The sequence below is a fragment of the Patella vulgata genome, chromosome 1 (genome assembly GCF_932274485.2).
Source record: "Patella vulgata chromosome 1, xgPatVulg1.2, whole genome shotgun sequence".
In the NCBI taxonomy this organism is placed as follows: domain Eukaryota; kingdom Metazoa; phylum Mollusca; class Gastropoda; family Patellidae; genus Patella; species Patella vulgata.
In genome coordinates, this window is record NC_065879.2 from 6,893,659 (window position 1) to 6,910,927 (window position 17,269).

At 38.5% G+C, this 17,269-nt stretch overlaps 1 protein-coding gene across 1 annotated transcript; it reads left to right on the forward strand.

The window, feature by feature from the left end:
- Positions 1–123: 123 nt before the first annotated feature.
- LOC126815343 (mannan endo-1,4-beta-mannosidase) lies at positions 124–1,265 on the forward strand. Its single transcript, XM_050540936.2, has one exon. It carries the CDS (start codon positions 126–128, stop codon positions 1,263–1,265), a length of 1,140 nt encoding a protein of 379 aa, XP_050396893.1. The 5' UTR covers positions 124–125.
- Positions 1,266–17,269: the final 16,004 nt, after the last annotated feature.

Below are 17,269 nucleotides of genomic sequence, written 5' to 3' on the forward strand. Positions count from 1 at the left end.
CATATGGACTGCTGTTCGGGATGTAATAATTACCTAGCCTCGAGAAATTTTAAGTTATTGTATGGGGGTAGTATTCCTCACTAGATAAAAGAAAACTAACCGAATATAACTTTGTTTCAGATACAATGGGATTATGCGTGTTGGCTCTGTATCTGATAGTGCTTGCTAGCATTGCCAATGCTGGTAGGCTGCAGATCCAAGGAACTCATTTTGTCAAAGATGGGAAACGAGTCTTCCTGTCAGGAGGAAATCAGGCTTGGATCGCATACGGATACGACTTTGGGGACAACAATTACGAATATCGTAAGACGGAGTTTGAAAAATATCTGAAATTGGTTAGTGACAATGGTGGAAATTCAATTCGTGTTTGGATCCATATTGAGGGTGTCATAAGTCCACATTTCGACAACAATGGATATGTCACTGGTCTGGACCAAAAAGGAACCTTCGTTGCGGAGTTCAAGGAATATCTCGCTAGGGCGCAGCACTACAACATTTTAATATTTCCATGTCTGTGGAATGGAGCTTTAAAACAACAACATCAGCATTTAGATGGTTTGATTAAGGACACAGCAAAACTTCAATCCTACATTGATAAAGCTTTAATTCCATGGGTTAAAACTGTACGAGATGAACCAGCTTTGGGTGGATGGGATATCATGAACGAGTTCGAAGGGGAGATAATACCAGGTACCCACAATAGTGAACCGTGCTTCGACACCACCTTCTTGCAGAATTCTGGAGCCGGGTGGGCAGGCGCTACTTACTCCGCCCAGGAACTACTTAGGTTTGTTAACTGGCAGGCTGATGCCATCAGGAGAACAGATCCCGGAGCTCTTGTGACTGCCGGCTCGTGGAATGCAAGAGACAATACTGATAGACTCAATACGCACAATCTCTACAGCGACCATTGTCTCCGCAAGGCTGGTGGCAAACAGCAGGGCGTTTTGAACTTTTTCTCGTCTCACAGTTACGCTTGGCAAGGCAAATACGACGAATTCTCACCTTTCAAACATAAAGCCTCCGATTATGGTTTTTCAAAACCTTTTGTGATCGCAGAGTTTAACCAAGTCAGTGGTGCAGGAATGGATATCACTGAACAGTTCCAGTGGGCCTATGATAATGGTTATTCGGGTGCATGGACCTGGCATTTACATGCCGATGGATCAAACACAGATTCGACAGCAAATCAACTGCGAGGTATGAAATACATGAAGAATAAAAATGACCAAAGCAAAGGCGGGCTTGTCGCTTTCACGATATGAAAAATGAAATAATAGATTTTTTTTAAGAACAAAAGTGTTTGTGTTATATTTTTGTAACTAATCTCGAGGTAGTACCGTGGGCTTGTCGGTTCCAATGTATACGGATTGTTTAACAAAATCTGTTCGTATTGTTTATTTATTCATTCTTGTAAAGAATACGGGGTCCTATCACAGCAAATATGAGATGCACGTTTGTATTTAAAAGATGGGTCTGGTGACAGACGGGGGAGTTGGATGGCCGAATGGTTAGCACGTGTGCGCTGTGTCATAAGGTCTGTCGTTGAGTCAACTGGCGTAGTGTCGATTCCCCGGTTGTACGGGACAAGGACTAGGGTCGCCTGTCCAGCCTCGTGGGTTTTCTCCGTGTCCTCCGGATTCCTCCCACTGCTAAAGACACCATTTCTCTCTCTGGTGACTGGCGATGACTATTGACCACCCAGTAGCCTTGACATCATAACAAGATGGTGAAGGTTCAAACACAATTATGTAATGACTTGCTGCATGCCGCGAAAAGTGTTTTGCATAGCGAGCGGGCTGCGGAAGCAAAAATGCTTCGCCGCTGTAAAATAGTACCATTGGTGGAGCTGTTGACACCGGTACATACAACCAATAAATTAATGTTGGTTACAAATGGTTAAGTACAGTTATTTCACTTTATTTTGAAATAAATATCATCACGAGAAAATCTTCTGTGAGTTTAATCTAAGATCTAGCTTCCCCATAAAAACACAGCTCCTAGACGTATAATTCCATCTTAGCTTTTTCAATAATTAATGAAAGAAATTCTTGCTCTTATCTGTATCTTAATGCGCACCGGTTGTGAAATCAACGGGGAAATCAATATATCCCAGTTTATACTCTTGGCTTGTCTATATATAGTAGTCCAAGTCTGATTATATACTTGATAAGATTGTAAATATAATTTATAATTCATTGGGATAGTTCAAGCATAACATTCGACTTATGGTTACAAGTACAGAAAGTGTGGCGATAATCGGGAAAGTAAGCAAACTTACAGATTTTAAAATGTCTGGCTCTTCTTAATCTAAAACAAAGCTAGCTAGCAAAGTTGACTTAACATCACCATCAACAATTAGATCTTCGACTCCTGATAATACATGTCGGAATGAAGTTAAGCTGGTCAAAGTTATCCCTAGGTCCTTCTGAGAAAAGTGGGTTGGGTGGCCGAATGGTTAACGCGTGCGCCTTGGATCAGAATGTCTGTCATTGAGTCAAGTGGTGTGGTTTCGATTCCCCGCTTGCACATGACAAGGAGTAGGGCCACCTGTTCAACCTCGTGGGTTTTCTCCGGGTCCTCCTGTTTCCTCCTTCTACTAAAGACACCTACGCGCAAGCGAATTATTGAAATAAAATTGAACCATATGTTAGTCCCGAAATGACCTAGTTTGTGTCGAGTGGAGGTTAAACTCTCTCTCTCTCTCTCTCTCTCCTTTTGAGAAAAGTAAACGAGCAATGTGTTTTACGTATGTTGGGAGAAAATATGTTTAATGTGTACCACCGATGAATGTAAGCCACAGAGTTATCAGAATGATAGACGCGCCACGTATCTATATTCTTTTTTTTATACATGCATTCAAACAGAGAGCAAATTTATTTAATGTAAAATCAGTCTTTGACTTAACAAATCTAACTTGGTTATGTGGGGCATAAATATTACCACCCTATTGTAAATGCAGACCGATTTGATAATAGTGACGAGAAATCATATTTTGAGATTTGATAGAAATCATGTTCTCACTCTGACCATTCACTTAGGACAACAACTAATGTTAGTACTATAGTTCGACCGACTAACCACTTTGTTATCAACATCAATAACGACAATAGCTACTATTGTGGGTTAATTTGGATTTCTAGTAATATCAAAAGTAGCTTTATTTACCTAAATAACAATCGTCCCTGATTCTTTTTAGCCACAAATGGCGCCAAACCATGTATACTTTACCTCGAAAACCTCAGAACAAGACATAAATGGAACTGTTCTTCACGTGACAGTGTCATTGATTCCTTGTACACGACCACAACCTAAGCAAGTGAAAATATCCGCAGGTTTCTCTTGTCAGTTGTATGTAGTGTGGATCTCCTACACTTACTATTAGAAAAAAGCCGATATGGTATTTAGAAGAAGGATGCTATGGGTGATTGTTTAAGAGATTATGTATGGCGATTGCAGTGATTTTATAGTCTTCTAGTGATTAAATCTTTAAGGCCACTTTTATGTAATAACTTGACTAACCGGAGTCACGGAGAATGCAGCGATCTTAACTTAAACGTGATTTAGATGAGTGTGTGTGTGTGTGTGTGTGTGTGTGTGTGAGAGAGAGAGAGAGAGAGAGAGAGAGAGAGAGATAACTATCCTATGTAATTCTATTTTATGTAATAACTTGACTAACCAGAGTCACGGAAAATGCAGCGATCTTAAACTAAACGTGATTTAGATGATAGAGAGAGAGAGAGAGAGCTATTCTAAACGTGTTCTAGACAAGAATGATCAGAGAGAGAAATGGGGTTTAACGTCCACTCGACACAAACTATGTCATTTCGGGACTAATATATGGTTTAATTATATTTAAATAATTCGCTTGAGCGTAGGGGTCTTTAGCATAGGGAGGACCCGGAGAAAACCCACGAGGTTGGACAGGCGACCCTACCCCTGAATGATCAAAGCTATCCGACACTTAATTAAAACAATTACATAAAAGTATACTCGTTAGTCTCAGAGTAACGAGAAAACTGCCAAGGACAAGAATTTTTCTCAACATTTAATAACGTAATACATCACGCCTACATAATATACCGAAGACGCTCTCACCTTCTTTTTGACCAATATTTCTATAGGCATTCAATGCAAACTGCCTATCGATTTTTCTCCAGTCTAATGGTCTTACGATTCAACGATTTTGCAATATATGATGAGTTACATCGTTTAAAACATCATGTAATGGCAGAGAGCCTGAGGCTAAACAATCTAGATTTCCTATCAAGTTTTTTTAAGGAGTGGTTTTATCGGTCATTTTCTTTGATTCTTACTTGTAATCTTCCAAAGTGAAGATTACAAGCAACACAGCAGTTAAACACTTCCCAAAAAACATATAAAAGAAACACGATTTTTGTTTGACTTATAACCATTGTTTAAACCTTGTTTTTATATATATTATATTCCCGATTATGGTTTGAAATGAAATGAAATGGGGTTTAACGTCCTACTGTTCTGCTCCAAACTGGGCTAATGAAGACGGGCATACGCCATACAGTAAGCTATGAGGGAAATTTTCCCCGGACAGAGGCACTACGACCTACTCTTATATCGAAATCCAACTGTCAAGGGATCTTTTGCGTGCACGCCAATGTGTACGGTTTTTCGTCCCATCTGAACGACTAGACAGCTGTCCTTGTCAGGCCCTCCGTCCTGCATCACTGACAAGGGGGGAACCACGCCGGAAAATCTGGATGAACTTTCACGGCCGATGCAGGGATCGAACACCCGGTCTCAACTTAGCCCCCCCTCCCCCCCCCCCCCCCACGATTATGGTTTATCGAAACCTATAAATTGAAGCTTCAATTCCTAAGTGTGATTCAAAGGTGTACCAGAGTCTCCTTTAAAGCAGACCGATAAATCAGAGCTTTAATTCAGTAGTGTGCGAAGGAAATTCTTTTAAAAAGTAATGCATTCACCATTGAGACATTTATTATCTAATTTTACTTTCAATTTCATTTTTCGATATTCCTAAATGACGCTCATTAGCTATAATAAACCAAATTATAATACGACTGGAATATGAAATATGGTTTAATTATTTAAATCTATTCTTGTGTTTAAATGAAATCGATCTAGGGTCGAACCAGGCAGACATATAGGAAGTACATTACCGGAACCACAGCCAGTCTCGCAGTTAATATAAATGGCTTATATATGACCACATGACAACACGGTGGTCAACCTTCTAACTTTCCCAGATTGCCATCTTGTGACATCGTATAAAATGGGTTATAGTGTCAAACATCAAACAATGACTTAACTCGAGACGAGTTAAATCTGTTAACTTACAGAACCTAGTCATTTTAAATTTGATCTTCTCGTCAACCCCCCTAGCACTTAGAAAAGTGGCAATAAATGTCTACAGTGAAGTCCGCAATGGCTGTGTGAAGGTACCCAACGGCTTAATATAAGTGTTAAGAATCTTATTAGATTGTTTAAAGGGCAGATAATAATCTTTAGAATTGACTAATAAATGTTAAAGGAGCACATCTAGGGAATTTTATCGTCCGATAAGGATAAAAATACATTTACCGAAGCCATATTAATTGGAATATAAGGGTGTATTTGACTGAAAAGTCAAGAGAGAGAGAAATGGTGTTTAACGTCCACTCGACACAAACTAGGTTATTTCGGGACTAACACGTCGTTTAATTTTATTTCAATAATTCGCTTGCGCGAATGGGGTCTTTAGCAGTGGGAGGAAACCGGAGGACCCAGAAAAAACCCACCCCTACTCCTGAACCGGGGATTCCTGAAAAGTCAAAGCCGCTCTATGTCGGAATTAAACACGAGAGTGACCACTACTACTTTTATTTTATGATTGTCTTTATAAACCGCATCAGTTGTAACTCTTAATATTCAGACCTTAAAATAATAATTATTTCAATGTTCAAACATTACTGATTATGTCGTGTGAGCTATCTGTCAATGAAAGCGTAAACAGTTACATTGCGAGCAGAGGGTGCGATGGTCCATGGAATCCATATAAATAATTAAGTGTTTTTCTAAATTTGAAATTGTAAAAGCTGCCCTGCTTAATTCGAATAACAAGTTTATTTTTATTGGTTTAAAATGTCTTTCTTTCTGGGGGAGGGGGCGAATGGTTAGCGCGTGCGCGATGTATCATAAGATCGTCGCACCCTGTTAATGCAAAAAAGTAGCGACGATACGACGTTTCATTTCAAGTAACTTGCATTATTTGTGTATCATTATTTGTGGGGTTTTTTCTGAATTGAGATTGAGTTAAGACTTTAACTATTTTCTGTTATTATGGTTTTCTAGGTTTAATTTGTAAAATACGTTGATACATTAAGACTATGAATGGCAACAATACTTCGAGTTTTCTGAGAATCTTAAAGAAACTAAAGATATCCATCTTTAAAAGCAGGGGGATTACTGCTCAGATTAATGTGTCTACGACAAAATGGACACCATAATCCATTTTAAAACAACAACAGACAGTGTTCAACTAACACATCCACTAACCTTACCAGGCATTCTGTTGTTTGGTCGGGATCAGGTCTGGTTAACGTACTGGAAAAGTGCCAATTGGTTAGTATTGGACGAAATAAACACTGACTAGAGAGATTAGTATTGGATGAAATAAGCAAGAGAAGGAGTCGTTAGCATCGGCTTTCCAGTTCGGGTTTTATCTCCAATAAGCACCACAGAAATAGTTTTCTATCTGACTTTCACCTCGACATCTCACAATAAAGATCATCGCCAGGTATTAGTGTATTGTGAGTAAATCCGGCTTTTTCGTTTTCCATACATGTGCACAGAAAAATCGCTGAAACGTTTGGGGAATCCCTTGTAGATGACAACATAAGTGAGGATTTCTCTTCTCAGCATAGAGTCCGATATTCTTTATTTTCAATCGCCGCCCTTTTATAATAACAGTAATAACACTAAGTCCAAAGTCCAAAAAATGTGAGGGGTTGGATGGCCGAATGGTTAGCGCGTGTGCGTTATATCATAAAGTCTGGCATTGAGTCAACTGGCGGGGTTTCGATTCCCCGGGTGTACGCGACAAGGAGTAGGATCGCCTGTCCAACCTCGTGGGTTTTCTACGGGTCCTCCGGGTTCCGCGCAAGCGAATTATTGAAATAAAATAGAACAATATGTTAGTCCCGAAATGACCTAGTTTCTGTCGAGTGAACGTTAAACCCCATCTCTCTCTTATCTCTCTCTCTCTCTCTCTCTCTCTCCCTGTAACTAGTAGGGCATGGGTATATGTAGCTACGAGAAGGTAGCTAAAACGTCGAGATTTACTGATGTGTTTCGAAACACGGAGGGTTGAGAGATGAGGTTTATTATCTAGGGTATATGCCAAGCGAGACTATAGGGACAGTTATTGTTATGTAGATAATATTCGTTGATAAATTATGAATATATAAGTAGTGTACAATTACATATTTAGTGCTGGTTCCCGCACTACGAGTCTAGAACTGTATAACGATTCTCTGTACACGTAGTTGTATTAATGGCCACAGTTTAGAGCTTATAGTAAGGGAAACCAGAACTTGCGAGAACATACATACATCATCCAATGATATGCTACATTTCATATGATTTTCCCCTTTTCCCTTATCTACCCTTAATGAGAATAGCGTGACCGGGATATGACTTAATACTTAATTACACGATATTTGTGATGTTATCAGCGTTAGAACGGCAACATATGTTGATAATTAATAATAAACATCAGTGAAAGGGAGGAGTGTGATAGGATCGGATGAAGCCGTTATCTAGTCGCTGCAGGCACACTGATTATACAACACGACTGGATAAAACCCTCATCAATTCGCCGTATTTTCAGATATCAAATTCGATTGCACGAATAAACTCCGATCTATTCGGGAGTATTATTTGTAAAAAATAGATCAATCAGACCTTACTCGACAGAATTACAAACCCATACGTACCCCATTACGCGCGTTCAGAATGAAAAATGGGATGTAGAGGTGTGTGGTCTTATTTATTATAGATTAACACGGCCTGAATAATAACATGGGGTAGGTCTGCGCTTTAGATCATGAGGTCTGTCAAATGTCGCGGTTTCAAATTACCATCTTGTACGTGACATGGAGTAGGATAACCTGTCCATCCTCGTGGGTTTTATACGGGTCCTCCGATTACCCCCTACTGCTAAAGACCCCTACGATCAAGAGAATAATAGCATTAAAATTGAACCATAAGTTAGTTCCTAAATAACATAGTTTGTGTCGAGTGAACTTTAAATTTAAGCGGGACCCGGTTTCTCATGAAGGACACTTTGATTCTGTCCCCCTAGCGCCTGGAGGTCGGCTGTTCGATCCCTGCATTGATCGAGAAGGTTCATCCAGATTTTCCGGCGTGGTTTCCCCTTATCAGTGAGAGAGCTGTCTTGTCCGATGGGACGAAAAACCGAGGTCCCGTGTACACATTGGCGTGCACGTAAAAGATCCCTTGACAGTTGGAATCCGATATAAGAGTAGGCCGTAGTGCCGCTGTCCGGGCAAAGTTTCCCTCAGCACACTGTATGGCGTACGCCTGTCTTCATTAACCCAGTTCGGAGCAGAACAGTAGGACGTTAAACTTCATTTCATTCCATTTCTGTCAATTCGGCTTTCATGTTCAGCATGAGTTATACATATCTTCGCATATTTGATAAAACTATACTGAAATCTGAGTGGTTGGTAGTTGTTATATGAATTTATTAGTTAAATTGGACAGCCAACATGGCGTCTACATCTTTAGTAATGCTATTGTATTCCGATTGTTGGTATTTTAGGTTCAATAACTTTTAACCCCTTCTCAACCACATTTTGTATAATAATATGCGTTGTTGGAAGACACGGGTTGACTTCGAGAGCCGATATTAACGCATACGTAAAGGAAAGGACTACAGACTGATTGGATGATAAGTTTTCGTCAGATAATCACCAATCGTTTATTTCACTCGGAACCAGGAGACAAAAATTTCACAAATTTGCCTGTTTCCCTCGCTTCCAGCGTCGCAGGATTACTTCATTTTTAGACCATCCATTAAAAATAACCAATACGAGTACACTTGTCCATAAAATAATATGGCGTGCTTGGGCTTTAACAATGCACCAGTTGCGTGCCAGAACAAGAGAACTGTCAAACTCTTCCTACCAATTTACATCATTCTAATTAAACTCTACGTCTAAAAAAACTGAATTAAAAAATGAATTTCATTTGATATCAGCATTGTTGTGAAATGTAGTAAACAACATTGATAGACCTTAGTTAGACATCGGATGATTTATGGTTTAAATCTTGCGCATTTTTTCGGGGTTGTCTTAGTGAAATTAGACGCGTAATGGAATTAAATGTGTTTTTATTCAAAAGATTGAATTTTCAAGAAAACTTATTCAACCTTCACTAAATTGTAATGAGTGTACAAAATTATTTTATATTTAAAGCAATCGGATTAAAGTACAGATCTGTATTTAAACAGGAAATTATTAGATACTCTTTGTAATCCTCGCGTTGTTCCTTTTGGAGCGAACAACTGAAAGAAAGTCTTTGGGACTCCTCCAATAAGAGTATGATATTTGTTGGACAAGGTCGAATCGCTAAGCGGATTTTTGCTATGACGTTGCAGTTCCAAGATGGCAGCAAATACGTCACAAATCCCGAGGTTGCTGGTAGTAACTAGGTCATACTTGTTAAGTATGCTTTTCCTACTGGTTGCCATTCAAATCACACGCTGTGATGAACTATTAGATTTATACACCCCCCCCCCCCCACACACACACACACACACACACAAAAAAAAACAACCCAGATAGTGTGGACATTTATTAATAATCCCGCTAAACAGTTAAATTATGTGAAATTGAATGTGGTTTTCCGTCGTGTGCGTCTGCTGACTTTTGGAGATTTGGACGGTTTAGGTGGTTTAACGCGTGCGCGTTTTATCATAAGGTCCGCCACTGAGTCAAATCGCGTGGCTTCGATTTCCCGCTTGTACGTGACAAGGAGTAGGTCACCTGTCCAACCATGTGGGGTTTCTGTCCCCCGGGCCCACGGTTACTTCACACTGCTAAAGGGCCCATAAGCGCAAGCGAGTGATTATTAGTCACGAAATGACCAAGTTTTGTGTGTGTGTGTGTGTGTGTGTGCCTCTGTTTGTGTGTGCCTCTCCCCTTCTCTCTCTCTCTCTCTCTCTCTCTCTCCTTTTAGTAAAATCACACGCTTGCCTCTCCTTTTAGTAAAATCACACCCTTGCCTAAACTGTTAGTTTCCCTGTCTTAAGAAAATGAATGTCTTGGAAAATATATAATAGCAAGTAAAAGTAAGACGCATAAATTGTCCTGTATAAAAATGACAATTTCACAGCAATTACGCAACATCCAACAACACTAATAACTACATATCAATCAACAGAACAAAACATGTTGACAACTTGTCAGGATTAATAAACGTTTTAAAATATTATAGGTTTAAACACACACACACACACACACATCCACACACGCAGTAAACATCATTCCTATATACAATATGTTGACAACCTGCCAGGATTAATAAACATTTTAAAATATTATAGGTTTAAAAAAACCCACATACAGTCAACATCTATCCTGTATACAATATGTCATTTATAAGCTGTCTTGTTGCTTGAATATTATTCAGATGTCGATTTGACATTGTTATTAAAAAGGCGAATTGACATTCGAAATCCCAATCTGCAGACACATTCAAGTTATATTTAAAGGAATTGTCTGTATAATATAGCCATTACGTGTATCAAAGAAGCCGACAAATACGCCTTTGGAAAAAGAATTGTTTAATCTACTTGTATCAAAAATGTCATTTTTTATAGACAAAATCACTTCTGATTACAGGTCAGTTCCATCCAGTCTTTTCACACCCCATATGTAATAATAACTCATTCGGTTTCTTTCTTACCAGTAGGGAGCCAGGGGTTAGATTCCGATTTTAGCTGAGAAAGTTCTTCTGAATTTTTTAGCGTGATTTCGCCATTGACAAGGGTGTAGGGCGGCGGACACGGTAAGGAACAGCGTTTAGTCGTTCGGATGGGACGTAAACGCCGTTGTAGGACGTTAAAACTCCATTTCATTTCATTTTCTTACCAATACCAATAAGGACGATAAAGGATACTACCGGTTCGATCCCGTTGTTGACCGACAAGGCGTTTTCGGGTTCGATCCCGGTGTTGGCCGACCAAAGTACCAAGTTATAAAACACTTCTCATCTAGATGTTCGGGTGGGACGAGAAACAATGTCCAACTGGGTGACGAGCACGTTAAAGCGATAATTTCATATTTTTAAGTTATATTTTTAAAATTTATTAAAATAAAGCCTTAAAATAGGTGGTATCTATAAACAGTCCTACCTTGTTAAAGAATAATCCTATTAATCCTATAATTCACTATTGCCAGTTGAGAAATTGGCAAAAATATCATTTTCAACTTCAAATTCAAACGTTTGAAGATAGCTTTCCATGGTGGGGAATAGGAATACAAGGGGGGCAATTGGGAGGTTATTGTGATATTATTTCCGGTGTGAAGATTTTTAAGTGTGAGAAAGATAACCCATGATCGTATAATAGTGAGTTGACAACCTATTGGGCAAAAGAAATAGAAATAATTATGTTTTGACTTTCTTAGTAAAGAACCATTTCGATAACGTGGAGTCTGAAACGCGACTGTCTGGGGCCTGTTTCACAAATTTTAACTAATATAAAATCCAAATTTTAGTAATTTGATTGGATATTATTAGATTGATTTTAGTGCTTATCCAATCAAAATTGAAGTATCTACTAAAATTGGATTTTATCTTTAGTTAGATTGCGAGAAACAGGACCCTGGTCAAATAATTGCTTGGCGTATAACCGTCTTCATTAATTTGGCTTGGTGAAGTAAAGCAAGACGTTGAAACTCAATTTCATTTCAATTCACGCATTTTATTAAAGGCTCAATACCACTCTTGATGTAACTGAATAATATGTCCCAATCTTTATTCTGGTCAACAAATTGTACTATTTTACAATATTCCAATTAATTGATGATACAAATTTCATCTCAACACACCTAATTTAAAAAAATTGGAAAAATTGAACTAAATGATTTGAAAAGCCTGACGTAAAGCTTTTCAAATGTGACTTGGATTTAAAAATATTTTTGAACCCTCTGGACAAGTAAAATAGGATTTAATGGATAATTTACACAACAGGTAAGACACTAACACATCTAGTACTTACAATAAGGCTATTTTTTATTCTCTGGAGCTGTCAAGCCAGCAAGAGTGTTATTGTCCCTTTAAAGAAGCTAAATCGCTATTCTTTGGCACCTAGAAACAGACACAAATGGATCGCAACGCATATGACCTTATAATTTAATATGAATGTATATAAACTGATTTACATTCAATCGTTCCTGTTTTTACTCTAATTTCCAATCAGTTATTTTCGGCGAAACACGCGAAGAGTCCGAATTGATTGTCAGTCTTTGGCATCTGGGTACTGCTTATGATAGTCTATTGTCCGCCTCTTGAGACGAAACCTACATGGGACATTAAAGGACAATATTGGCGTCAGTCATTATCACATATGTTCTATCACAGATGCGATAATGACTGACACCAATATTGTCCTTTTAACTCATGTGAGTTCGTTCCATTTCCAGTTTTGGTATTCAACTACATACTGATACTAATGTTGATGGACACGGATTAAATCAATAGAACATATGTGATAATGACTGGCACCAATATTGTCCTTTAAACTCATGTGAGTTCGTTCCATTTTCAGTTTTGGTATTCAACTACATACTGATACTAATGTTGATGGACACGGATTAAAGCAATAAAATCTGTCCAGTATCATCAATATTTGATAAATACTGACAGAGATAGAACAAATAACTTTCGATATTTATATGTGAGTTTGCCAGGCCATGTTTAGTTTCTTTTGTATTTAAATAGCTAGACTGTATACAGTCAGTATATCTATCTTTGTTTTATAATATTTGAATAAAATTTAAGGGGCACTTTTTATTTTCATGTCCATTGTGTCCAGTTATATATGCATGATCTTCGGTATGTATAGTTGACATAGCTGAATCATCATAGCTTTATGAAAATGCCGAAAATATATCAAATTTTGGGCACTGATAATCCTGATTATCATCACCAGGCAAGAAAATTAACTTTAAGAATGACGCTCCTGTTGTCTGCAGAACAAGCGAAGATAACATATTGGTGCTCAAAACAGTCTGAATTCAGATCAGCATCATTGCATCTAGATCAATTATTTTACATTCACAAAAAAATTGCCCTAGGAATGAGTTATATTAAATCACCTTTTATGAGCAGAAAGAAAGTCGTGTTTAATCCCAGACACGAGAAAGCTTCTAGTGTATCGGCATTATTCACATTTAATCACATCCATTAAGAACTAAAAACAAATCGGATCATAAATATCTTGTGACAACAGTCAATACCCCCTCCTCCTTCCATTTGGTTCATTAGCTAGAATGATAAATGATGCCATTCATTTCATCGCAACAGTTTGCAATACATACATAGACAAAAATACCTAATTACCATGCATACATTATATAAATACCTAATTGCCATACATAGTTTACATAAATATCTAATTATCATTCATACATTACATAAATCTCTAATTACCGTACATACATTACAAAAATATCTAATTATCATACATATACATACATTACACAAATATCTAATTACCATACATACATTACATAAATATCATCTAGTTATCATACATACATTATAAAAATACCTAATTACCATACATACATTATAAAAATACCTTATTACCATACATACATTATAAAAATACCTAATTACCATACATACATTATAAAAATATCTAATTATCATACATACATTAAATATACATTATACATACATACATACATTACATAAATTACATAAATATCTAATTATCATACATACATTACATAAATATCGAATTACTACACACAAAAATTAGACATCAAGACACAAAATATGTGGGTAACAGCTAGTTTAACCTCTTGGTATAAATTCCCTAGAAGTGGATCTCTGAAAGTAATTTCATCCTACAATGGTTCCAAAAATATTTGTCAATTACAGACGATATATCATAGAATATGGTCAAAATCAGCCAGCGCCATCGCTGAAATCTTGTGAAGTGTCTGTTTTTAATCCGGTGGAATCCAAGCCCGGAGATTACCTATCGTTGTTATTTTGATTTTTTTTCAATGACATGTTAAATAACAGTTTATTGTCTGCGAAGGCGTGATAACGTAGATATTAGCCTAAAAATACAAATGGCTATCAGTAGCTTTAACAGTATCAGTTATAACAGAGCCCATGTCTTAAAAGTAGACATAATCGCTGTCGTTTGATCGAGTGTTTTCAAAGATCGTACATGAATGCAATACCTCCACAGTGACATGTACAAAACCCTCATTAAAATATCGAACGCATTGGTTCCGCAAAAATAACCTTGTTATTACGACATGTTTAATAAGGCATGTTGAATGAATGTCGGTTCTCTGACATGCTGGTAGTTGTTCGTGTACACACACTTAAACAAATATTTCTCTTCTATGGTGAAAGGGGATCGATCAAGGTGACTTTTTCTATTGATTGGTGTAATGATACGAGTGTTTGGTTCGCGGCCTGTAATGATATCAAAAGTAGTATTTACTGACAAAATATAATAAAATAACTTGTTTAATAGCGCCCCCGGCATCTTGACGATCTCGTCCTGTCCCAAGTACATAACATTATCCTTTAAGTGAAGGTTTACTTATGTTTGTTTCTTGGTCTAAATCCAATTGACATAGGTCGATTTTATTGATCAATTTTAATTTTACAGAAAAACAACATATTGTGCAGCGAACTATGATACACAAGATACAAACATCCCAGTGCCCAAACAATTAAAGGATTCGTAGCATTAAGGACAATAGCGGGATCCCGGTGCTGGCCGAGAATGTTCATCGCGATTTTCCAGAATTGGAGATAAAAGTATGCCGTTTAAGGACAATAGGGGTAGTTGCGGTGGCTATCTTGAAAGTCCCGTGGTCGATCCCGGTACTGGCCGAGAAAGCTCATCGGATTTTCCAGAAACGGAAACAAAGGTATGCCGAAGCGCCCCGCACCTCGCAAAAATTCCCTCGGAGCAGAAAAGGGGACGTTAAACCCTATTTCATTTCATTTTATTTCACTAAGAACAATAGTTTAGTTACAAAATAACAGTGCGTTTGATTCATGGTAATCATTGATAGCCAAAGTCTTGTTTGTTAATTAAACATAAGTATATTGTGTGTTCAACATCCTTACAACACACTATACTGAATGGTGTATCTTTAGTCGAGATGGGGTTTAACGTCCACTCGACACTGACTAGGTCATTTCGGGACTAACATGGTTCAATTTTATTTCAATAATTCGCTTGCGCGTAGGGGTCTTTAGCAGTGGGAGGAAACCGGAGGACCTGAAGAAAACCCACGAGGTTGGACAGGCAGCCCTACTCCATGTCACGTACAACCGGGGGATTCGAAATTAATACATGTACTTTCCATTCAAAGCTTAGCAATACCCAAGCCCCCACGAGCCAATTTCCTCTTTTCTGATTGATGCCATAAGATGCAATTATTTCTGTTGATTGTGCTTCATATCCATGATGATATTTTGCTGCTTGGGGAGGACCACTCCCACACTCACTGGTATATCCCGCGATGTAGGCACCATTTTGCCTACATGGTCTATCCAATGCTGGCTTAACGTGATATAACTGTTCATGTAACGATGATGGATCTATATTTAGTGATGATCCCGCTTAACACTATAGACCTAACTACAGACCGGAAATGAAGAGGATTTCTAGCTGTATATAGAATCAGACGGTCCGGGATAAGTTTAATTCCGGTATAGGAGAGCTAATTTCCCTCGTTTATCTGCAAAAATAAGATACGTCACTAGCAAATTCCTGACCGACATTTTGACTTATTAAGTTTTGGATATAATCGGTCGGGCGTAGCTTCACGCTGGACAGCACGTTCTTTTAGTGATGGTGATCTTAACTAGTCCCAACTGATTCCAATAAAACATCAATCATGGAGTTCAGAGAGAAAGCCGGATGTCTTGGTGACCTAGACTTCATTGATACTCACATGATTACAAAACTAATGGGATAACAAAAGCAAATGGTGGGGTTATAGGGAAATTCGTTTATCATTTTAACTTACGACATTCTTAACTGAAAAACGATACCATTTATTCCAAAAAATGACGTGGTGGTGGCAGGACCGTAACTAGTTTAAAGCAACGAGGGAGGTGGGAAGTGTTCTACAGGGGTGCTGTAAAATTGACGGACAATGTATATCTAGGTTTCTTTTAAGATCGATATTTTTTCCACAAGGGGGGGGGGGCAAAATTTTTGCGGGCGGGGGGCTCAGTGTGTAAGGCGATAGATTACCAGCCAGGAGGTACCGGGAACGATCCATTTGCTGGCCGAGAGAGTTACTCAGGAGTCTCTAGTTTCTATGGTTGACGGAAGGCCTGGCAAGGAACAGTATCTAGTTGTTCTGTGGGACGAAATAAAACCCGAGTCCCATGTACACATTAGCTGGAATAAGAAGAGTAGGCCAAAACGTTGTCTGGGCAAAGATTCAACCATAGCACTATGCAAAGTGTATTCACGTCTTCATTAACCGCGTGTTTGACCCCTGCATTATCCGAGAGAGTTCATCGGGGTTTTCCGACGTGTTTTCCCTTGTCAGTGGTGCAGGGCCTGGCAAAGACAGCTGTCTAGTCGTTGGGATGGTACGAAAAACCGGGGTCATGTGCACGTAAAAGATCCCTTGGCAGTTGGAATTCGATATAAGAGTATTCCATAGTGCTGCTGGCTCGGCACACTGTATGGCATATTGTCCGTCTTCATTAGCCCAGCCGGAGTAAAACAGTAGCATATGAAACCCCATTTCATTTAATTTCATTTGTCTTCATTGGTGCAGAAAGGTAGAACGTAAATTCCTATTTCATTTTATTCCAATAAATAGGTTAGCACTGCTATGGAATCCCAGCAGGCCCGTAACTAGCGGGGAGGCAACGGGGACAGTTTCCCCCACCCCAGGAGCCGAACCGCGCCCTTTCCATCGGACACAATATGAAGTCAACGACCAACGTGTCCATATCAGTATGGGTGCCCAAAAAGCCGAGT

Excerpts from the sequence above, each read along its gene's own strand:
- LOC126815343 (XM_050540936.2), top strand. The coding sequence starts at position 126 with ATGGGATTATGCGTGTTGGCTCTGTATCTGATAGTGCTTGCTAGCATT.